We start from the raw sequence: 26,104 nt of genomic DNA on the forward strand, positions 1-26,104 counted from the left end.
GAAGTTTATCAAGAACCGCTACAGAAGCAGACTGGCAGATTCTTCACTCCTTCCCCTTCTGAGACATTCAAATACAAAAATTCAAATACAACTTTAATAAAAGAAGCAGATCGGGCTCAATTTTCACATTGAACACTTACTATGAAGTATTCTTATTTGTATGGTGGGTCTTTAATTTCTTTCAATTCATCAATAAGTTGGTATTGGGTTTTTGTGAAATAAATTGTAATTATAGAATTTTGATTTGTGATTCCATTGTTTTATTGCCTCATTTTAGAAATTTAGGTCAAGCTAGAGTACTACATTTTCAGTTCAGTACTTACAATTTTTGTAATTTTTAATCCCCCCCCGCCCAAAAAAAAATGCGGCCCGCCTATCAACTGCTGGATATAATTTTGGCCCTCGGACCTTTTGAAGTTGGAAACCACTGGTCTAGAATGCCAAATCCTCAATTATTACGATTAGGTACTTTCTTTCAACACTACAGATTCTATAAAGCTATAAAAATTGAAATTATTTAAAATTATAAAGAGGCACTATTAGTTATTCAGGCACAGAAAGGTAGACTGGATTTTCAGTAAAAAAATAGGTAGCCAAGAGATGCGCATGGACTCAGACAGCAAGTGGCTTAAACGAACCTTCCCTAGCGGCTCGAAGATCTTACTAACACTGAAAACAAAATCGTGGTATAAAAGAGGAAAGTTAGAAACTCAGCTAGACAGGGGGATGTTGACAAAAACAATCATTGATAAATAACAATGTTAAAACCACACACCAGGAACTAGAAACCATGCGTGACCAACGCAAAGTTAATCTATCATTCATATGCAGGGTTGCCACCCATCTGAAAATGTTCCTATTGGTGTAAGGGGTAATTCTTCCACATTGTCAACCTCACTTCCACATAGTACACCCTGGACTGCATTTTGCAGACTAACGAGGCTCTGGCGTCTGGACCTGCAACCAGCATAATCTTCGTAGTACTGTTTGTATTGTCCTGTGTTTTGTCCTTGTGTGTGTTGAGGGCCCCTTTACAGCCTCATCTTCTGACCGAAGTCAGAATATTTTAACATTTTAGATAACGACGTTACAGTTATTTTAGTTCTGGTAAGGGACTGGACTCCATATAACGTGATGGGTACAAAATAGCCTTTAAGTGCTGATGCACCCAAAAATTTAAATTAAAAAAGAAATTAAAGAAATGAATACTGATGTTCATCCCAGCCTGACCCCCTCCTCCTGGTCTTCCGCAAGTATCCTTCCTCAATCACCACTCATTCTTTCAACCCCCTTCTTCATTTATAACAATAATAACTAAACCTCAAGGTTAATATTAATATCCCACTATATAAAGTATTACATACTTTAACATAGTCATCTCATTCATAAACAAACTACAAGTATATAAACACTAATACACACTACACACATATACAGATAATCTATTTTAACACAATATCACCCAACCAATTACACGTTTATGTAATTTTGTATCTGTATTTATATTATTAATGTTAATCACTAACATATATCTACCTCCTACTCTTACTAACTTTTACATTAATCTTACTTATCTACTTGTAGAATACTGTAAAGCCAAGTTTGTTCAGAAAAACCGAACAAATTTGGTTCTTCACACTGCAGCATTTATGTCAATGCCACAGTTAATTACTGTAAACAAAGAAATAGAAAATAAAGGTTAAATCAAATTTAAATGAGGGAATCTGTAAAAATTCATGGAAGTGACACCCTGGGTTAATATTCAGGTACCAGGGGATAAGTGCACACCTCCAAAAAGATGCAGGCAGAGGGGGGCATATTTTTTTTCGTTTTTTCCCCCAATATCCAATATGAGGTTTTAGACACACTATTGGAACCAATTGCTGAATTGATGTTCCACCGTATTCAGATATTTGGAATGTTGGAAATATCACAGTGGTTCTGTTAGATAATCATACATAAATTTGAATCTGTTAAATTGGATTTAGTTTAAGAGACACAGGAATTGGTAAAGTCCCTACTTTGTCACATCACTAAACTGATACCTTTTTAAATATATAACAACCTGTTTTTGTTTCTTTGTGTATTTTAAAATTAACAGTCAATGTTACTATTTATCATTTTGTGAGTTCATTTAAAAGACAATTTGATCACTATCATATACATGACTTCATGATCCAAGTGAATGAAAATTCCTGAAATTCACTCTATATAGGCTACATGATCTTCATTTATGCTTATTTATGTTGATTCATTTCATGTATGTTAAATCATTTGAGTATTATTTATGTACATGTACCTTTGTTCTAATTGTCCAGAGTTAGGTGGTAGAGCAGACTAAAGCTCAATCTTGCTCTGTAGGAAATTAAGAATTTTCTATTCTATTCTATTTTTGGTACGAAAGAAAAAGGTTGTCTTGTCAGATCAGTGTTTGAACATTTGCACCCCTGTTTGAACCTCAAATTTCACTGTTTCAATAAATTAACAGCACCCTTTTTCATCCTAATATTTAAAAATATACATATATTTTCAGAACTGTCTATCGGGATGCAGATATTTATCTACTAGATGATCCCCTTTCTGCAGTAGACACAGCTGTTGGGAACGAGCTGATGGAAGAGTGCATTCAAGGATTCTTGAGAACAAAAACAAGAGTTTTGGTTACTCACCAGACGCAGTTCATGAAAGATGTGGATTACATATACTTCCTGCGACATGTAAGTGGTTCTCTTCTATGCTTTTAAAAATAATAATTGCGAATGCATTTACACTCTCCCACATACAAAATCACTAGGGTTAGCCAATTCCAGTACCAATGGAATTTAATCACTGATGCTGGAGGATTCTTTTCTGGAATCCAGATGTCTTGAGAAGTCTGCAAAACGCCATGCGAAACTTCCCCTTAGTCTAAATATTCCAGAAATCAGCAAAGGGCGTAATTTTCATTAGTTTCACATCATTGTGGGAAGAAATTGATGTTATTATTAAAATATCCTCGGATATGAAATTATGATACTTACAATGCAAAATTTATGTACAAGGATCATTTCATAAAAGTGATTACTAGACATCGGATTTTAGGTTTTTAACCTATTTTTTCCTTTGCAGGTAAATAAGAAATAACAAGTTATATCATAATGTAATTAAGCCTTGTTTCCATATTTAAAAACACTAAGTTGCTGACCAAGGCAGTTTATTAAGATAAAAACACAACAGGATTTTTTTAATTTTTTTATTTTATTTTAGTTTAGTTCTTCGTCTGAGGAAGACCCTGATGCAGGGTCGAAACGTTACCTGTTAAGTGTTTTTATCTTAATAAACTGCCTTGGTCAGCAACTTAGTGTTTTTAAGTTATATCGGCGTTTCATAAAAAAACGAAACAACTGACTAAGTTTTATAGTGCCTAAAATAACCTATTTTACTTGTTAGAACCTATTTTAGGTTTATGTGCCTAAATTAAACCTTTTTTTAGGTTTTTATATATTTTTAGGTTTTACAGGATTCTTATATTTCGCAGAGGTATTTACTAAGTTTGGTGGTGAAATAATTCAATGACTGACTAGCATGTTTCAAACATGTTTTCTGTCGATTTCCCTCCCTCCAAGTATATGATGTTTATCAAAGCTTTAAACAAAACAAAAAATGTCTGACGTCACTGTTAGCTGCAGATAGTGGCGGCGAACGGGGACAGTTCCCCCCCTACTTTTTACCCCTGCACTGTAGACTTTTGATGCTAAGCCTTGCCTACTAAGATAAAGTAAACTGTCCTTGCCCCCCCCCCCCTTTCCTTCGCATTCTCAGTTCTGGCACCTAATCGTCTCTACTGTCTGCAAAGTCTCAAATGAAAATTTCTGAGCCTTGCTCACTCTCGTGTCAGTTTGGTCCTTTTTGGCATTCACACCTTGCGAGGTTTCAGCATTCAAATTTGCTTTGATTGATTGATTGATTTGGTGTTTTAAGTAGACTTTATGCACAGTAAGGCTAATAGGGACTGGACCTACAGTTTAAAGTGGGATCCGAACCACTATGTGCCTCCACCGGGTATCAAACCTGGAACCCCTTGATTACAATTGCACTACTGACTATGTTTCTGTTGAAAGATAATTTTCAGCACAGATTTTCACAGACAAAGGTAGAGTTTTAGTGTGGCTAATGCAAAAAGATTAATAGTGGTCACTAGAACCATGTTAAAATTCAAGTATAATTCCTTGTTTTCAAGGCAAACTTTCCAAAAATTCAAGGATACAAGCAGATATTTTTTCTATTCCAATCTCATATTACCCACTCTCACCATCCCTTCCACACACAAAAATACAGTGCAATCGAAAAGTCTCTGAACCCAAACTTCAAAAAAAAAATTCGCTGGTCGTTATGATGATAATGTAATAATTTCTGTGGAAGCTGGTTTGCGAGGGTCTTGGCTGTACACGACACAAGAGATGGCGCTGGGGAGTGGCGCTAGCAGTCGTGGCGAGGAAATCAACTACGAGCCGTGCTGGTAACAAAATAATCACGCCAGTTGCAAGGATGAGTTTGTCGGGGGAGGAGCATGTGTTTTTGTTAGAGGAGTATTTGAAAACGACATCATGCAGTGCTGCGAACGAGAAATTTGAGAGGCGTTTCGGGCTTTCTGTGAGTAAATCAACTCTTCATGCATTCATCAAGAGATTTCGTGAACATGGTAGTGTACACGATAAGCCGCATAGTGGGTGCCCATTAGTTGTGACCAATGATGTTTTGGAAGACGTCGCCGCACAATTACAACAATCACCGCAGAAAGGACTGTGGCGGTTATCACAACAGGTGGGCATATCATATGGCTCAGTACACAAGGCACATAAACAGTTAAAATTACGGCCATACCACGTTAAAGTGGTTCAGCAACTGGGACCAGGTGACAATGGTGATCGAATTAAGTACTGTCGGTGGTTTCAACAATTCACTCACAACAATATTGCTGTCCTTGATAAGGTATACTTCACAGACGAGGCCTGGTTCCATTTGTCAGATCATGTTAATGCACAGAACACTTGCTACTGGTCCACAGAAAATCCACAAATCTTACACAAGGTCTTCCTCCACTCGCAGGAAATTGGTGTCTGGTGTGCCGTGTCCAGGTCACGAATTATTGGACCGATTTTTTTCGAAAACCAAGTGAACTCTATTGTGTACCAGGACATTATATAGCAGTTTATCACGCTTTTGGATGCCAATGAACGAGATGTGTGGTCACAACAAGACGGGGCAACATGCCATACGTCCAATGCCACCATGGCATTTCTGCGTGAATTTTTTGATGACCGCCTGATTTCATCAGGGCTTTGGCCAGCAAGAACACCTGATTTAACCTCACCCGATTTTTTATTGTGGAGTTATTTGAAGGGGAAAGTGTACGAAAATAATCCCCACAATTTAGATACCCTGAAAACCAACATTGCCCAGTGCATTACTGCAATTAATGTGCCTATTCTGCATCGTGTAGCACGAAACATGTGCCCTCGCAAACCAGCTTCCACAGAAATTTTGACATTATCATAATAATGACCGGCGAAAATTTTTTTTTGAAGTTTGGGTTCGGGGACTTTTTGATCACCCGTTATTAACAATTTAAAGGGTTTGTATGATTCCAATGTACCAAAAAATTTACCTAATCAATGTCAAGATATATTATTTTGTAATAATCTTCCGTCTGTCAGATAGATTGTTCTGCAAAGGACAATAACAAAATTAACAGATTGAGAAAATTTTGTTTTACTTTCCATGTAGCTTTCTTTTTCTTCCCAAAAAAAATTAAAAAAATAAAATCTAAACTGAGAGAAACTTGTCTCAGGGCATTTATAATCTTGTATAAATTTAATGGGATTTGGATTAATAAAAGTTGCAATTTTCCACGTCTACAGACAAAAAATTGGAATGGAGAAAACATCCGGTTGTACCTTTTGTCGTGTTTTGCCAAAGTTCATGAATAATTTCCAGGGCCAATTATTCATGCATAACTTCCGGAGCCAGTAATTCATGTGTAATTCCCAGAATTCAAGCAATTCCATGTGAGTAGCAACCCTGATATTGTGCAGCAAATTATACATACGTAATTCATTTTTCATATCAACAAGTAACTTTTTCTAACAGCACAAGTGCAGTATTGTAATAATTTGTAGATAATTTTGAAATGGATATAAAGAAATGAAAATTTGTTTAGAAAATTAATATTTGATTAAACGGTTCTTGTAAAATTTTGTTTTTAACGAACCTATTTTAGGATTTTTAGAGTCTATTTTAGGAACCTAAAAGCACATATTTTAGAACCTAAAAATCCAAGGTCTAGTGATTACTAGAGGCACATATTTTTTGCAAATAATAGAAAGCAAAATCTCGGTACAAAACAGAGTCAATTTCGAGTTCAAAAGCCGTAAATAAAATAAAATTTCAGTGTTATAACGGTGAAAAAATGGATCAAAATAGTATATGAAATGACATTTTGCTTTTAAAATTGTGAACATAATCCTAAATTTGATTTAAAACTGCACTTATTACATAAAATAAACATATCCCTTCAATTAGCGCATTTATGCTGTTACCAGAATATTAAGTTTATTCCTGTATAAAGGGGTCCATTTTTGCTTCTCAAATATTTACAGCAGAATTAATCAATTTTCTGTGAATTGCATAACTCACAGGATAATTCTCACTTCAGAAAGTGTCGCGTCTGTAAATAAACTCTAAATTTTGTGTTTAAGAGTTTATTTCGCATTTTGCAGTTCGTTTCTTATCATTTGAAATAAATTAAACAGTATTTAACAGATATACCTCTATATAATCTCAATGAATTTCAATAGTTAAACTGGATTAGTAAATTAAAGCATTTAAATTCTTTTGATATTGTATGTCTCCTATATTTGGATTATCTGTTTTACAAGTTTAGTTTGTGACACTTATAACTGTTTATGTTTAACCCATATGATTTATTTGTATTTTTGTGTTTGCATTTTGTTCTTTTTATTGTAATCTTACTCCATTAGTAATATTTAGTATTGTATGACGTTTTCCACACCCATGGATATGGGTCTACGGAAATAAAGAATTTATTATTATTATTATTATTATTATTATTATTATTTCGTGACAAAACAGAGTAGGAAAATGCACCTCACACCTTCCAGAAACATGAAAAATTAACATTACAATGTGTTATTTCACATTTCGTGTTTTCGTCAAAAATGAAATATGCATGCCTCTAGTGATCACATACTCATAATTGCCTCCTTATATAATCGTGGAGGACGAGGTTAATGTAATAGTCTCCGGCCGAGCATAGCATATGTTGCCTAATTTCTGGCAATTTCCTCATGAGTCAGCAGAATCGTTTTTCCATATATCACTGAAGGTGTGCCCTAAAGCCTGCACTATGCCATCGATGTACTTGAAGTGACGTCCTTGTAGAGGATCTTGTAACTTTCGGAACAAGTCATAGTTACAAGAACTCATGTCCATACTATACATGGGTGCTTTAGCACTCTTCACATCTACTGCTCAAGCAGTTGCCCCACGGAATTTGCAAAATACACCTTGAGTTGTGGTGCAGCACAATCGTACGTCTCGCCAGAAGCATTGGTAGTATCCAACAAATAGTTGGGCGAAGGTGATTCCACAGACAGTTGCTGTAATACTCATTGTTCACGGTAACTCTCTTTGGTACTGTGTAACAAAGAAAAATTACTTTGTAGTCATAGACAACCAGAAGGATCACTTTAATGTTGCTGGGTGCTTGTTGAAACTTTCCCAGTCTCAGAATGGCTAGCCAATTAACCAATGTTGGATGTGAAGTGCCTCATCACCACAAACTTGCACAAGTTCTCTGTGACACTTAACAGTATTTGTTTCATGTGAGACGTGAATTTTGATGAACGCAATTGGTTCTTTTCGTGAGGATATTGGCTACCAATTTGGCTACCATCAGCACAGTGCTGCCAGCACATGTTAATATGTGGAACTGTGACATGTCACGTGTAGAGGCATGAATAAAGCCATTACCTGAATCCGTGATTAATTTTTGCTACCAGTGACAAACAGTGAACATATTCATTGAGTAATCACTTTTTTAAAAAATGATCCTCATATTAAAGTTTATTAATGTTCTGGAGTACTTTGAATCATTACAATATTAAAGTATTCTTACTGATATCAGTTAGGAACATTATCAGCATGGGTTCAAAGTAGTATGCGTTTAACCCTAGAAAATGCACAAAAGCCTTGTGAATATCTATGTTGTTCTTAAAGGTTCGCATAACCACTTTTTGTAGATGCAAAATAATCTAACACAGATAATTTTAGTGGTTTTTATTTTATTTTATCTGTGACACTTCAGTTCTGGTTTCCCAGAACTTTTTCAAGCTACACCAAGATATACATACAACAACACAACTTTACATGACTAAGCACTCTACACTTCTACCAGTTATTCATGCATTAGAAGTGTAGAATGACTAGCCATGTAAAGTTGTGTTCTTGTATGTATATCTTGGTGTAGCTTGAAAAAGTTCTGGGAAACCAAAACGAAACATCACAGATAAAATAAAATAAAAACCACTAAAAATAACCGTGTTAGATTATTTTTCATGAATACTTTGTGTACATTGTGAAATCACTGACAACATGGGTGAGTTGAAATCGAAGTGTTTATATATATATATATATATATATATATATATCCACTTCATACACAGATAAGTCAAGCAGAACTGAACCTACAGTTTAAAGCAGGATCCGAACCACTATATGCCTCCAAGAGATATTAAACCGGGTATGCAAAGATTACAAGGTGAGGACATTGCTACTATGTCATCGGGGAGTCCTCAGTGGAAGGGGGGGGGAACACATAACTTCCAACTGCATGGGGACTAACCTCCATGATGGAGTGGTTGGCACTGCGTACCACAATGCCGGGGGTCCCAGTTTCAATTCTGGCTGTTCTTTGCGAGTGTCTCTTCATCATATTTTTCATATTTTAGGAATATGTGAGGTGAATTTTCCTACCATATTTTGTCAGGATGAACTGCAAAATGTGAAATAGACTCTTATACATAAAATTCAGAGTTTATTTACCAACATGAGCCTTTCTGAAGTCTGAATTATCCTGGGAATTATGCAAAACTCAGAAAATTGATTAATTCTGCTGTAAATATTTGAGAAGCAAAAATTGACTTCTTTACACTGGAATAAACTTAATACTCTGATAACTTCATAAATGTACTATTAGAAGGGATACTTTTAGTGTGTGTATTAAGTGTAGTTTCTAAAATCAAATTTAAGGTTATATTTTAACACCGAAATGCCATTTTACATACTGTTTTTGATCCCAAAATGTGCCCCGTTTTTATGCCGAAATAGTGATATTTTATTCACTACTTATCCTCATCTTTGTTTTCAGCACAAAGTGGCAGACAAGTGAAGTAAAATAAACTAAATCTTTTTTTTTTTTTTTTTTTTTTTTAACTAGGGTGAAATAGTTGTGCATGGTACACCGAAGGAAATTGAAGAAAGTGGGTTCGACATCCAGTATATCCAAGAGGAGGAATTGGAAATGGAGTTGAAAACCAAAGGTCCTAGCACTTCCACTGCTTTGACTCAAAAACTTGCAAGGCCTTCTGTGTCTAAGTTGATTTCTACCTCAACACGGCAGTCTGTAGTGGAAGTACGTCGTCCATCAGCCGCATCATTGACAGGGCCACCGCCAAGACCCAGTCAAAGGCGGCCTTCTGTCATGCCTCAATTAGCAGCAGAGGTACAGTATATTTTAACGATGGAAAAGATTAATAAGCAATTGGCTTATATAGGCATGTCGGTGTATCAAAATAAATTGCTGATATATTTAACAATCTGTTATTGTTATTTTAAAATTTTTAACCTCTATCTCTCTCTCTCTCTCTCTCCCTTCCTCTACTTTCATGGGCGTCCGGAAGGGGGAGGCAAGGGGGGCTGTGCCCCCCGCCCTGGAAAATGAAAGTCAACCAAAAAATATGTATTTCACACATATAATTTCATTTTAGCCACAATAATTTGTGTTAATTATTGCATGAACACCATAAATTCAAATTTAAGCAATGTTTTTTAGGGAACAACACTATTTTGGGGGAAAATTTGTCTTCGTTGGCCCCCCCTGGAAAAAAATACCTTCCTGGAAGAAATCCTGTGGATGTCCATGTCTACTTTCTATCACTTTTTTGTCTGTTCTTTGTTTTCTTTCTTTTTCCTTATCCCACTTTCTCTCTCTCCCCTTACTTTTCTCTTTTCCTGTAACTTGACTTTCTTTATTTCTTCATCTCACTTTCTCTGTCCCCATTTTCTTTTTTTCTTTATCTCCCTTCCCCTACCTCTTCTTTCTTTCCCTTACTTTCTTTCATTTTTTATCACTTTCTTTCTCACACTTTGTCTGTCTCGTCTTTTTCTTTCTTTCTCTCCATTTTTCTCTGCCTCCCTCTCCTTTTTCTCTCACTTTCTCTCCATCCATCTTTCAATCTTTCTACCACTTTCTCTGTGCCTCTTTATTCTATGTTTTTCTTGTTTTCTTTCTCCCTTCTTTCTTTAATTTTCTTTACATAACTTTCTTTCTCTCACTCTCTCTCTCTCTCTTTCTTTTTCTATTTTACATACAATCAGTCGATAACAATCTTCAACTGATGCTATATTTTGTGCATTGTTTTCAATAATTTTAAGTTTTATGAATTAACTAGCTGATTGCCCAGTGCTGTCCAGGTATTTATTTATCCCATTCTTCTATTAAAGTTGTCCGTGGGAGAAACATGGAGATCTTAAATCCACTCTGCATTACTTAATAGACTGCCCCTGTGACTTGCTGATCGTGATCAAGAAAGCAAGTGTCTGTCTGTCTGTCTGTCTGTAGTAGTGTAATTGATGATACTACTGGCGCGAGAAAGTATGAACCCCCCTCAGGCAGATTTGGCTAGACTTAAAACAAGCTCAACATGCCCATATGAGCTTTTTGCTCAAGTGTGGAACCCTGTCTAATCCAAGATTTTTGTAAAAATTCCCTCGGGAATTTCCTGTGAAAGTATGACCCCCCTCAGATTGATTTGCCTACACTTACAAAAGCTGCATCTGTGAGATTGTTGTCCATAAGCTTGTTAAAAATAAGCCCCTCTTGATATTGTTTTTGGCTACACTTAAAACTAGACCAAACGTATTAACACACCCACACCCACCCACACACCCACACCCACTCACACACACCCACACACACACACACACACACACCCACACACACACACACACACCCACACAAGTAGTGTAATTGATGATACTACTGGTGCACTTATAGCATAGAAAAGAAGAGGTCATTTGATTAAACAGCCCGATTTGCCCACACTTAAAATTATGCCAAGATGCCCTTATTCCCCAATTCTTCAAGTGTGATATGCTCTTAATTCTAAGAATTTTGAATCCTAGTGTAGAAAAGAAGAGTTCATATGCCCCGATTTGCCCACACTTAAAATTATGTTAAGAGGGGGCATATAGCCCAATCGGCCATGTGTGTACATATTTAAATCCCAAGAATCTTGAATTCTAGTGTAGAAAAGAAGAACTCCCCTCAGACAGATTTGCCCATGTGTGTAAAAGCTACATCTCTCAGTTTGTTGTCCATAAACTTGTCAAAAATATGCCCCCCTTGATATTGTTTTGACTACACTTAAAACTAAGGCAAAATGCCACACACACACACACACACACACCTACCCCCCCCCCCACACACACACACTAAATATACAAAACACACTGCTGAACCCAACTGATATTTTTTTATTAAGCATAGAATTTTGATTTGAACCCCAAGAAATTTTATATAATAAACCAACAACAAAAATGCATAAATAAAAATATTGTAATCAATGCAATAAGAATATATCCAGCCCCAATTGGGTTAAGCACCAAAAGAATTGTAATCCAGATAAAAGCAGAATTCTCACAAAAATATGCCCAAAATGCCATAGAAAATATAACATGAAATATTTCTCTTATACTTGTTCTGCACAGTCATCAACATTTCCAAACAAAATTGATTGGAAATATTTGTGTGATTGCCCTGTATAACTTAGATTGCAAGGCCATATTTTGTAATTTTCTAGACCAGGAGCTAGACCCTGTGCACCAGAAATAGGCCATAAAATGCCTCTCCACAAATGATGTGAGCATCATGGAGCACACAATATATTTTTCAATTTTGAGAATCTCAATTTAAATTCAGGAACAAGAGATTTGGATTTGATGTATCTGGAATTATCCCTTCTTTCAAAAAATGTTTGCATCTTGAATCAACCTGCAAACAATATTACATGTTAGGCTGGGCTATCTCAACAGCAGAGGCATGCAGCTTAGTGGTTTCCCGCACTCACACTCTGTAAATACATTCCATGATTTTATTATCCTATTAAAGCACCCAATGCTGCAATTTTTAAATTTTTGCTGAAGAAGATACATGATTATCTCAGTCATGTTCAACATCTGAGAATTGTATGCATCAAAATATTGCAGGTGATGATTGAAATCTGCACCACTATACAACATCCCACTATCTGTTGTAACAAATTCTGCCTTTTGGAACCTATCCAGATGCATCATCAAAAATCTAAAATGTTTCCAGTTTGAGCTCTGATTGGGAAGAATCTCAAAATCATAGAATCTCCCCACACTTGCATGATTTGAAAACCATCCTCCATAATAGGAAAAATCAATATAATAATAAAAAAAACAACAAACTGTCCCACAATTCTCCTTCAAGAATTATACTTGTGGCACTCAAAATCAGAGATGTATTTCAAGTTTAGATAATTGAATTTTTGTGTGCTGTGCAGTGCCCAGTGGAACTCTGTTTCATTATTGATTGAAAATAAATCATACTCTGAGAGTGTTGAGAATCTAATTTTGAAATCAGGAAGAAGAGATTCAGATCTAATATATTTTGCAACATCTCTTCTGTCAAAAAATGACATGAGCATTGATCCTATTGTGCACCTACACAATTGTGGAGAGCAATCATGTAGATATAAACAGAAATTGTACATGGCTCTGTGTACCTCCCGATCAGAATTTGAGGTTGAGATTTAAAGATTGCAAAAAATTGCAGTTTAAAGGTTCAAAATATCTCAAATCATGAAATTTTATCTTCAAACTCAGCAAATACAGAATAATCTCATTTGCATTTATGACCCCTGAGATATATTTTTCCCTTCTAACAAAATCCGCACCAGAAAACACCAAGCCTGTATCTGTGGTTACAAATTCAAAATCATCATAGGATTTCAAATAAGTATCATAATTTAAATGTTTCCAGTTCTCAGATATGTCAAATGGGATATGAAAACAATACATTGATTCAAAATATTTTGTTGTGAACCAATAATTTTTTCTGTAACAATCATAAAAACCTACAAACAGCCCAACAATTCTCCTGTGCAACAGATATATGTATTTTTCCTTCTTGCCCAACAATCCCAGATGTATGCATCCAAATTCATGGTCACTGTCAAGCACCCACCTAAATTCTGTCTCATTTCTAACTGCAAACACATCATATTCACATAAATCGGAAAATGCAAGCTTGAACCTTTCCAACAGTGATTCCGATTGTATATATTGTGACAAATTCCTTCTCTCAAAAAACATTGCAACAAGTGCTGTGTGTTATCCTTCTAAAACAATGACACATTCAAAAATGCAATGCTGTAATTTTTTAAGAGCATGCCCAACACTATGCTTAATAATATTGTTCCTTTGTTGCTGATAATCCCGATTTATTTCCAAATCACATTGCCCGGGATACATGTTTGCTGAACAATATTGCAAAATTGGAACTGTAGCAACTATGTATGTATTATTGGGAGCTTAGATAATTGTTCCCCACACCTGCATGTTTCATTCCAAGAGGTTTTGTCTAGGCACAGTGCAAGGCACTTACTGCTGCAATTTCTGAATTTTTGCCTCAGAAAATACAGAACAAGCTTATTCAGGCATTTGTGCTTTATATACCCAACAAGATCCGGGTGGAAATCATCTGCACTGAACAAGTGCCCATCATCTGTGGTCACAAATTCAATATTCCTATTAAACAGATTGGGATTGGAAATTATTCTGTTCAAAAATTTAAAATGCACCCAATTTAAGCTCTGATCAGCCATGAGCTCTAAATCGTAATCTTCATACCCACCACAACAATTGCTGTACCAACATTCATCAAACAATTTCAACCTGCAGAAATAATAATAGCTCCCAGTGTGGTGATGCACAAACAATCCACAAATTCTCTTAAACTTGTTGTACATAAATTTTTCAAACTTGCTTACATCCTTCAGTGACAAGTATTGAAAATTCTTGTCACTGTTAAGAACCCAGTGCATTTCAGTCTCATTCTGAACTGCAAACAAATTATACTCGGACAGGTTCAGGAACCTAAGCCTAAAATCTTGAACAAGTGATTCGGATTTTATGTATTTTGAAATTCCCCTTCTGTCAAAAAATTCTGCATTATGACAAGCTTAGTGGCAATGTGAACAATTCCCTGTCACATTGGCATGTATTTTGTATGTTGTGCGCTTCAAGTGACAGGCATATGCATTCATGCTCACAATTTTTAAATTTTTGCCTAAACATATACATTAGAATCTCACTGAAATTTGTATATTTTGAAAATTTGTTCATGCCTGGCTTAAAATCTTCAAGTCGATACAAATTGCCCTCATCTGTGGTGACATATTCAATATGATTCAGGGGTAGAGGTACATAAATTCTGTTGGTGATATTATAGTGGATCCAGTTTAGACTCTGTGGCATAATTATGTCCATTCTGTACACAAAACAATTCTCATTGCAATTGTTGTACCAGTAATCATCATTCATTGCAAATCCACAATGCCAATAATAATACTCTACAGAATAATGCACAAAAAATCCAACAATTCTTTTGCATGTATTGAACATGGATATTTCAAATCTTATTAGGGATTTCAGGGACAGGTAGTGAAAGGCAAAATCACTTGAAAGCACCCATTGCATTTCAGTTTCATTCCCAACAGAGAACAGGTCATGCTCGGACAGATTCAAGAACCTAAGCCTGAAATCCCCAATAAGTGATTGTGATTTGATGTATTTTGAAATTGCTCTTCTGTCAAAAAATTCTGCATATTTAATAATTACACACTGGCATGAATATGCAAGGAACAGAATCATGAAAACCCATTACTCAATGCATTCCGATACAGCCTCATTGTTTATGATTGTTGCAAATTTTGAGATGAAACTGTTTTTATGTGATTCAAGGCCCATCAAAGATATTACACAGTGAACAATTACAGTGTCACTTGTTTCATCCAAAACAATATTGTATATGAGATGGGGTAATTTTTTCAATTTAATATATTCCAATCTGTCAAGTTGCATGAAGCACTCAACTGCAAGAACCCTCTCGGTGTTATTTTTTGCTGTTCTGAAAAGGAGGTAGCATGAAACAATGGCATTTACAGATTCTGAATTGTATATAATTTTTGTAGAGAAACAATCAACATAGTTGATAGACCTCATATAATTAGATTTTTCTGCTGAGGTCTTGGAATTTTTGATGAATGCATATCCTATATTCTCTATGTATTCATATGTGATGATATTATCAGGTGCTTTGTCCTGAAATTCTACAAAATATATTTTTGTTGTTCCTACAAGGGTCATAACATAAAAATCATCATAGTACCCAACCTCAGAGTATACATACCTGAGCAACTGATTGTATTTGTGGGTATTGAGCTTGAACAGATTGATCTTATTTTCAGGGGGGCTCACAATGTTGTCACAGAACCTGAGGATCCCATCACTGCTCAGGGATGTGCTTAGCTCAGGTCTGAAAATCTTGTTGACATAACATTTTGTGCCTTTATTTGAAATTTTAACAACAATTTTGAAATCTACAAGGCTTATCTCTGTGACATAATTCCCCAGGATGCTGACAAGTTGTTGATTTGTATTCAATGCATCTATGATGCTCACTTGCATAATTTGTGTGGGGACATATGGGTTCTCTTCAAAACAAACAGTTCTGTGATTAAAATTATCTGAAAAATCTCTTGCCTTTGTTTCATATATACTGTAGACAAGATACTGATTGTTTTTATATTTTACAATATAATCTTCAGACATCTTGCAAGTGGGGGCAACAGAATATCTATGGGTTATATTTATATCTAGGCTTTCACTATTCTGTACAGTCAATATGTTGGGAACAAAAAATTCATTCTATACCTTTATTCCTGTTTCTGCTCTATTTCTGCACTCCCTGCTGTCCCTGCTGTGTCTGTTGTTTCTGCTGTGTCTGAAAATATTTTTAATTTAAATAATTGTTTCCCACAATTGTTTCCCACAATTGCATCTTCTGCTAAGATTATTCCCACCTAGAATTTTTGCAATACAATCAGAATCACAATCTTTGAATTTTTGTCTTATAAAATACATTATAATCTCATTCAGGTATATATGTTTAGAGTACCACACACAATCAGGACATTGAACATACGTTGAAACGTTTATATAGGAACAATGGTGGAAAATATCAGAATCAGATTATCTGGATTCTCTGAGTATGACCTGTTTGCAGTTTGCAATGAAACAGAGATGCAGTGGGTGCTTAACAGTGAATTGCCTTTTCACTACCTATGCCTTAAATATATAAGCAAGTTTGAAAAAATTGTGTACAATAATTATGGCAGAATTATTGTGTGGTACTCTAAACATATATACCTGAATGAGATTATAATGTATTTTATAAGACAAAAATTCAAAGATTGTGATTCTGATTGTATTGCAAAAATTCTAGGTGGGAATAATCTTAGCAGAAGATGCAATTGTGGGAAACAATTGTGGGAAACAATTATTTAAATTAAAAATATTTTCAGACACAGCAGAAACAACAGACACAGCAGGGACAGCAGGGAGTGCAGAAATAGAGCAGAAACAGGAATAAAGGTATAGAATGAATTTTTTGTTCCCAACATATTGACTGTACAGAATAGTGAAAGCCTAGATATAAATATAACCCATAGATATTCTGTTGCCCCCACTTGCAAGATGTCTGAAGATTATATTGTAAAATATAAAAACAATCAGTATCTTGTCTACAGTATATATGAAACAAAGGCAAGAGATTTTTCAGATAATTTTAATCACAGAACTGTTTGTTTTGAAGAGAACCCATATGTCCCCACACAAATTATGCAAGTGAGCATCATAGATGCATTGAATACAAATCAACAACTTGTCAGCATCCTGGGGAATTATGTCACAGAGATAAGCCTTGTAGATTTCAAAATTGTTGTTAAAATTTCAAATAAAGGCACAAAATGTTATGTCAACAAGATTTTCAGACCTGAGCTAAGCACATCCCTGAGCAGTGATGGGATCCTCAGGTTCTGTGACAACATTGTGAGCCCCCCTGAAAATAAGATCAATCTGTTCAAGCTCAATACCCACAAATACAATCAGTTGCTCAGGTATGTATACTCTGAGGTTGGGTACTATGATGATTTTTATGTTATGACCCTTGTAGGAACAACAAAAATATATTTTGTAGAATTTCAGGACAAAGCACCTGATAATATCATCACATATGAATACATAGAGAATATAGGATATGCATTCATCAAAAATTCCAAGACCTCAGCAGAAAAATCTAATTATATGAGGTCTATCAACTATGTTGATTGTTTCTCTACAAAAATTATATACAATTCAGAATCTGTAAATGCCATTGTTTCATGCTACCTCCTTTTCAGAACAGCAAAAAATAACACCGAGAGGGTTCTTGCAGTTGAGTGCTTCATGCAACTTGACAGATTGGAATATATTAAATTGAAAAAATTACCCCATCTCATATACAATATTGTTTTGGATGAAACAAGTGACACTGTAATTGTTCACTGTGTAATATCTTTGATGGGCCTTGAATCACATAAAAACAGTTTCATCTCAAAATTTGCAACAATCATAAACAATGAGGCTGTATCGGAATGCATTGAGTAATGGGTTTTCATGATTCTGTTCCTTGCATATTCATGCCAGTGTGTAATTATTAAATATGCAGAATTTTTTTGACAGAAGAGCAATTTCAAAATACATCAAATCACAATCACTTATTGGGGATTTCAGGCTTAGGTTCTTGAATCTGTCCGAGCATGACCTGTTCTCTGTTGGGAATGAAACTGAAATGCAATGGGTGCTTTCAAGTGATTTTGCCTTTCACTACCTGTCCCTGAAATCCCTAATAAGATTTGAAATATCCATGTTCAATACATGCAAAAGAATTGTTGGATTTTTTGTGCATTATTCTGTAGAGTATTATTATTGGCATTGTGGATTTGCAATGAATGATGATTACTGGTACAATTGCAATGAGAATTGTTTTGTGTACAGAATGGACATAATTATGCCACAGAGTCTAAACTGGATCCACTATAATATCACCAACAGAATTTATGTACCTCTACCCCTGAATCATATTGAATATGTCACCACAGATGAGGGCAATTTGTATCGACTTGAAGATTTTAAGCCAGGCATGAACAAATTTTCAAAATATACAAATTTCAGTGAGATTCTAATGTATATGTTTAGGCAAAAATTTAAAAATTGTGAGCATGAATGCATATGCCTGTCACTTGAAGCGCACAATATACAAAATACATGCCAATGTGACAGGGAATTGTTCACATTGCCACTAAGCTTGTCATAATGCAGAATTTTTTGACAGAAGGGGAATTTCAAAATACATAAAATCCGAATCACTTGTTCAAGATTTTAGGCTTAGGTTCCTGAACCTGTCCGAGTATAATTTGTTTGCAGTTCAGAATGAGACTGAAATGCACTGGGTTCTTAACAGTGACAAGAATTTTCAATACTTGTCACTGAAGGATGTAAGCAAGTTTGAAAAATTTATGTACAACAAGTTTAAGAGAATTTGTGGATTGTTTGTGCATCACCACACTGGGAGCTATTATTATTTCTGCAGGTTGAAATTGTTTGATGAATGTTGGTACAGCAATTGTTGTGGTGGGTATGAAGATTACGATTTAGAGCTCATGGCTGATCAGAGCTTAAATTGGGTGCATTTTAAATTTTTGAACAGAATAATTTCCAATCCCAATCTGTTTAATAGGAATATTGAATTTGTGACCACAGATGATGGGCACTTGTTCAGTGCAGATGATTTCCACCCGGATCTTGTTGGGTATATAAAGCACAAATGCCTGAATAAGCTTGTTCTGTATTTTCTGAGGCAAAAATTCAGAAATTGCAGCAGTAAGTGCCTTGCACTGTGCCTAGACAAAACCTCTTGGAATGAAACATGCAGGTGTGGGGAACAATTATCTAAGCTCCCAATAATACATACATAGTTGCTACAGTTCCAATTTTGCAATATTGTTCAGCAAACATGTATCCCGGGCAATGTGATTTGGAAATAAATCGGGATTATCAGCAACAAAGGAACAATATTATTAAGCATAGTGTTGGGCATGCTCTTAAAAAATTACAGCATTGCATTTTTGAATGTGTCATTGTTTTAGAAGGATAACACACAGCACTTGTTGCAATGTTTTTTGAGAGAAGGAATTTGTCACAATATATACAATCGGAATCACTGTTGGAAAGGTTCAAGCTTGCATTTTCCGATTTATGTGAATATGATGTGTTTGCAGTTAGAAATGAGACAGAATTTAGGTGGGTGCTTGACAGTGACCATGAATTTGGATGCATACATCTGGGATTGTTGGGCAAGAAGGAAAAATACATATATCTGTTGCACAGGAGAATTGTTGGGCTGTTTGTAGGTTTTTATGATTGTTACAGAAAAAATTATTGGTTCACAACAAAATATTTTGAATCAATGTATTGTTTTCATATCCCATTTGACATATCTGAGAACTGGAAACATTTAAATTATGATACTTATTTGAAATCCTATGATGATTTTGAATTTGTAACCACAGATACAGGCTTGGTGTTTTCTGGTGCGGATTTTGTTAGAAGGGAAAAATATATCTCAGGGGTCATAAATGCAAATGAGATTATTCTGTATTTGCTGAGTTTGAAGATAAAATTTCATGATTTGAGATATTTTGAACCTTTAAACTGCAATTTTTTGCAATCTTTAAATCTCAACCTCAAATTCTGATCGGGAGGTACACAGAGCCATGTACAATTTCTGTTTATATCTACATGATTGCTCTCCACAATTGTGTAGGTGCACAATAGGATCAATGCTCATGTCATTTTTTGACAGAAGAGATGTTGCAAAATATATTAGATCTGAATCTCTTCTTCCTGATTTCAAAATTAGATTCTCAACACTCTCAGAGTATGATTTATTTTCAATCAATAATGAAACAGAGTTCCACTGGGCACTGCACAGCACACAAAAATTCAATTATCTAAACTTGAAATACATCTCTGATTTTGAGTGCCACAAGTATAATTCTTGAAGGAGAATTGTGGGACAGTTTGTTGTTTTTTTTATTATTATATTGATTTTTCCTATTATGGAGGATGGTTTTCAAATCATGCAAGTGTGGGGAGATTCTATGATTTTGAGATTCTTCCCAATCAGAGCTCAAACTGGAAACATTTTAGATTTTTGATGATGCATCTGGATAGGTTCCAAAAGGCAGAATTTGTTACAACAGATAGTGGGATGTTGTATAGTGGTGCAGATTTCAATCATCACCTGCAATATTTTGATGCATACAATTCTCAGATGTTGAACATGACTGAGATAATCATGTATCTTCTTCAGCAAAAATTTAAAAATTGCAGCATTGGGTGCTTTAATAGGATAATAAAATCATGGAATGTATTTACAGAGTGTGAGTGCGGGAAACCACTAAGCTGCATGCCTCTGCTGTTGAGATAGCCCAGCCTAACATGTAATATTGTTTGCAGGTTGATTCAAGATGCAAACATTTTTTGAAAGAAGGGATAATTCCAGATACATCAAATCCAAATCTCTTGTTCCTGAATTTAAATTGAGATTCTCAAAATTGAAAAATATATTGTGTGCTCCATGATGCTCACATCATTTGTGGAGAGGCATTTTATGGCCTATTTCTGGTGCACAGGGTCTAGCTCCTGGTCTAGAAAATTACAAAATATGGCCTTGCAATCTAAGTTATACAGGGCAATCACACAAATATTTCCAATCAATTTTGTTTGGAAATGTTGATGACTGTGCAGAACAAGTATAAGAGAAATATTTCATGTTATATTTTCTATGGCATTTTGGGCATATTTTTGTGAGAATTCTGCTTTTATCTGGATTACAATTCTTTTGGTGCTTAACCCAATTGGGGCTGGATATATTCTTATTGCATTGATTACAATATTTTTATTTATGCATTTTTGTTGTTGGTTTATTATATAAAATTTCTTGGGGTTCAAATCAAAATTCTATGCTTAATAAAAAAATATCAGTTGGGTTCAGCAGTGTGTTTTGTATATTTAGTGTGTGTGTGTGGGGGGGGGGGGTAGGTGTGTGTGTGTGTGTGTGTGTGGCATTTTGCCTTAGTTTTAAGTGTAGTCAAAACAATATCAAGGGGGGCATATTTTTGACAAGTTTATGGACAACAAACTGAGAGATGTAGCTTTTACACACATGGGCAAATCTGTCTGAGGGGAGTTCTTCTTTTCTACACTAGAATTCAAGATTCTTGGGATTTAAATATGTACACACATGGCCGATTGGGCTATATGCCCCCTCTTAACATAATTTTAAGTGTGGGCAAATCGGGGCATATGAACTCTTCTTTTCTACACTAGGATTCAAAATTCTTAGAATTAAGAGCATATCACACTTGAAGAACTGGGGAATAAGGGCATCTTGGCATAATTTTAAGTGTGGGCAAATCGGGCTGTTTAATCAAATGACCTCTTCTTTTCTACGCTATAAGTGCACCAGTAGTATCATCAATTACACTACTTGTGTGGGTGTGTGTGTGTGTGTGTGTGGGTGTGTGTGTGTGTGTGTGTGTGTGTGTGTGTGTGTGTGTGTGTGTGTGTGGGTGTGTGTGAGTGGGTGTGGGTGTGTGGGTGGGTGTTAGTGTGTTAATACGTTTGGTCTAGTTTTAAGTGTAGCCAAAAACAATATCAAGAGGGGCTTATTTTTAACAAGCTTATGGACAACAATCTCACAGATGCAGCTTTTGTAAGTGTAGGCAAATCAATCTGAGGGGGGTCATACTTTCACAGGAAATTCCCGAGGGAATTTTTACAAAAATCTTGGATTAGACAGGGTTCCACACTTGAGCAAAAAGCTCATATGGGCATGCTGAGCTTGTTTTAAGTCTAGCCAAATCTGCCTGAGGGGGGTTCATACTTTCTCGCGCCAGCAGTATCATCAATTACACTACTGTCTGTCTCTCTCTCTCTCTCTCTCCCTCCCTGTCTCTCTCTCTGTCTCCCTGTCTCTCTCTCTCTCTCTCTCTCTCTCTCTCTCTCTCAAAAATTCATCGTGAATGTCGCCAATTAGCTTAGCGACTCCAAAAGCTGTGGATTTGACACTAATGTAGGTCATTTTTGACATTTTATTTTTCACCCCCTCTCACCCCTCATGCCGATAGGTAATGAACTTGGAGTTGAACAGCATTTGTAGTGTCACTATTCATCTTAGCAACACCAAAAACTATGGATTCCACACTAATATCGGTCGTTTTCAATTATTTTTACATGTCACCCCTTACCACCCCCACCTCTAGGGGTGCCAGGGGTGTCTGACCCCACAGTATTATTTCCAGATTGCAAGTGATATGTGTATCCTTTTTTATATATTAGATAGAAATAAAAGTGTTAGAATACAGTCTCTTCCAAAAAAATTTGATATCATTACAGATGTAAATATGTCAGTAACTACAAGTACATAGTCAAGGTAAAGGAAACTAACAGGTGTAATGCTCAACTCAATAAGATTTATGCATAAAAATTTGAATAAGAAATTCAAAGGTATGTGGATGTCAAAAATGATTGTTCACAAGTGTTCAATATGTGCACCGCCTGTGACACAGTGCACGTCAAGTGGGCAGAGTGAAGCAGTATGCTCTGCTGCGAAGGCTGATAAATGCAGTTGCTCCACCCCCACCTCGATGTAATCCCGTTCTCTCTCATGTTCATTGGTGGAGCCGTCTCACGTCACTGCGTTAAGTCTTGTTTGACTGTGTTCAAGCATAATCTAGCGCACAAAATGCCTTTTCTTTTCCAATGAATAAGCATGTCTGTACCTGTAAAGAGAAAAACATACCACATTACACATTGACTTTTGACATGTTTCTTCACACAATGTTAAATTTTCAAATCATTTGCATGACAATTGGTAACGTTATTAGATTACAAAATGATATAAAATTTATTGAAACACCCGGTATTTAGCATTACAATGGAGCCCCGACTTTACATTCCCCATTTTTAAAAATTTCCCTCTACCTACATTAGATCTTCATTGTCCCAACATATCAAAATATTAAAAATATTTCCCTGATTTTAATTTTTCACACATTTTAAGTGTTATCACCTTGGTCTCCTAGAAACGTAAAATAGAAGTTCCACTGTATTTATTTACTTGTTTCTTGTAGTACAATAACTCCTTTCTTTACAGTATGTGCAGCTGCTAGAGGGTGAAGACTCAAGTGACCTACCAGACATCCTCGAGGACATTAAACTAGGCGCCAGAGGAAAGTCAAAGCTCGGCTTGTATTGCAAGTTTTTTAAGACGGGAGCTTCATGTTTTGTGGTGTGGATTGTGGTGCTGTTGCATGTGATTTCACAGGTCTTATTATCGGGAACAGTGTATTGGATTGCACTGTGGTACGTTCTTAATATTGTTTACCATGTGTGTGAAATTGATCCAAACCACTGTGCAATGTGCCTTCACCAGGTATTGATCAGAAGGTGACGTCTTCACCACTATGCCATCGGGAAGGCTCCTTTTGCATTAGTTCTCATAGTTAATGATACTTATATTACCCCAGTACAGCAGGTGACATTAGGATAACAATACTGGATAATCAAGAATTGTAATCAAGATGTCCTAGTTTCTGCCCCTGGTTGAGGTGCATTGCACAGTGGATTGGATCACACTTTAAACTCTCTGCTGTCACACGAGTCTGTGTAGCAAATGAACGAAACCAAATCCACTGTCCAATGCTTGACCAATGAACACACAAGAGGGAAAGGCATTGCATGAAGGGAGCAATGCAACTGCAGCTACCAGCTGTTTGCAGCAGAACACACTGTTTTTCTCCCAATGAACCTACCTGAGTATAAAGTGGACTTAAATCAAAGTTTTATGAATATTATCACCCACCACACCTCACAGCTAGTGGTATTGTCAATTTTCACATATAAGATTTTGACTACTACCCCAATCACTAACTCTTCTACAAGGGTCTTTCAAGGTTGACCAAGACTTTCATGCGTAAAATATTAATGAATCAATCAATGTAGCGGTGCATTACTTCAGCAGGACAGACCATGATTCCTTGTGAGTAACCATGATCCTTTGTGATGCATTTGGTACTTGCACAGTAGTGTAAACAAAGATGGCAGCAAGTAGTGTATCTGTTGCTGTGGAACAGTGGTTTATAATGAAATTTCTCGTGAAGGAGAAGGCGAAACCTGCTGAAATTTGGCGTAGACTGCAAGCACACTATGGTGAACAAACACTGTCACAGGCAAGAGTGTACGAATGGTGTCAACAGTTCAGTGAAGGGCTTGAGTTTGTAGCAAATGAACCACATGGACAAGTCTGCCAGTAAGATTTTGGGAACTGTCTTCTGGGACATGAAAGGTGTTATCCATGTGGATTTTTTGGAGAAGGGTGCCACAATTAATGCCAAGTATTACTCAACACTGCTTCACTGTGCTGTACGTGGGGCCGTTCGGAAGAAATGACCTGGAATGTTGTCGAAACATGTCATTCTTCTCCATGACAATGCCAGGTGACACACGGCCCATTTGACTCAAACAACACTGGCCAACGGGCACTGGGAGGTTTTACCACACAGTCTTTACAGTCCAGACTTAGCCCCCAGTGATTTCCACTTGTTTGGGGCTGTTAAAGAGCATTTGGGCAGGATGCACTTCCAGACAGATGAGGAATTCAAGAACGCTGTCCTGCAGTGGTTGCAACACCAACCTACTTCTTTCTACACCAAAGGCTTCACGGAACTTCCACAAAGATGGCAACGGTATCTGGATGTTCAGGAGGAATACTTTGAGAAACTGACATAGTTTGGTGCTTCTATGTATGTATATTTCCAGTCTAGAAATAAAAGTCTTGGTCAACCTTGAATGACCCTTGTATTATCAGGAAGAGTTGTAGAAAGTGGTGCAGGAACAGGCGGGACAGTATATCCCCCATTATCCACAGGAATTGCATGTACTGGATCCTCTGTAAACTTATCAATCATTTCATTACACTTAGCAGGAGTTCCCTCCATCTTAGGGGCAGTAAACTTCATTACAACAGTAATTAATATGCGAACTATAGGAATATCTATAGAACGAGTACCTTTATTCGTATGATCAGTAATTATAAGTGCAATTCTACTACTACTATCACTACGAGTCCTAGCAGGAGCATTGTAAACAAACATAGACAAATGACCAAATTTCATGTAAGTTCCACATATGTTTTAAATGACGCCAGGATAATGACTGCACATTTGTCTGTGTAGCTGCAATACACAATGGGTTCTTAGTTTCTGGATGTGCCTCGTATATTTTTACAGTAGAAATAAATGTCATTCAGGTACCTCTATTTCTATTTTATATCAGAATGTTTCACTATAGTTATCTGTATTGCTAAATTAAATATTTGCATGTGATGGTTGCCGACCTTCATACCAGACTGGTTAGCACAGCATACTATGACACCAGCAATCCTAGGTTCGAATTCTGGCATGGGTGTTCTTTGTGAGTGTCCCTTCATCAATTTCAATACTCATCCTCATCTTCGTGATTAGCCAAAAGTGGCAGAAAAGTGAAGTAAAATAAGTCAAATCAATGAAAAGCA

The 26,104-nt window shown here is 36.1% G+C and overlaps 1 protein-coding gene across 1 annotated transcript in view; it reads left to right on the forward strand.

Moving 5' to 3' along the window:
- The window catches only part of LOC145994405 (ATP-binding cassette sub-family C member 4-like), a 123,802-nt gene that overhangs the window by 59,579 nt on the left and 38,119 nt on the right, over positions 1-26,104 (forward strand). The window contains exons 11-13 of the mRNA XM_083130528.1: positions 2,534-2,717; positions 9,497-9,781; positions 23,687-23,895. Of these exons, the coding sequence (XP_082986654.1) occupies positions 2,534-2,717; positions 9,497-9,781; positions 23,687-23,895 (678 nt within the window). The remainder of the gene's footprint in view (positions 1-2,533; positions 2,718-9,496; positions 9,782-23,686; positions 23,896-26,104) is intronic.

Source organism: Lepisma saccharinum, chromosome 10, assembly GCF_977018435.1.
Source record: "Lepisma saccharinum chromosome 10, izLepSacc3.1, whole genome shotgun sequence".
NCBI classification, from domain to species: domain Eukaryota; kingdom Metazoa; phylum Arthropoda; class Insecta; order Zygentoma; family Lepismatidae; genus Lepisma; species Lepisma saccharinum.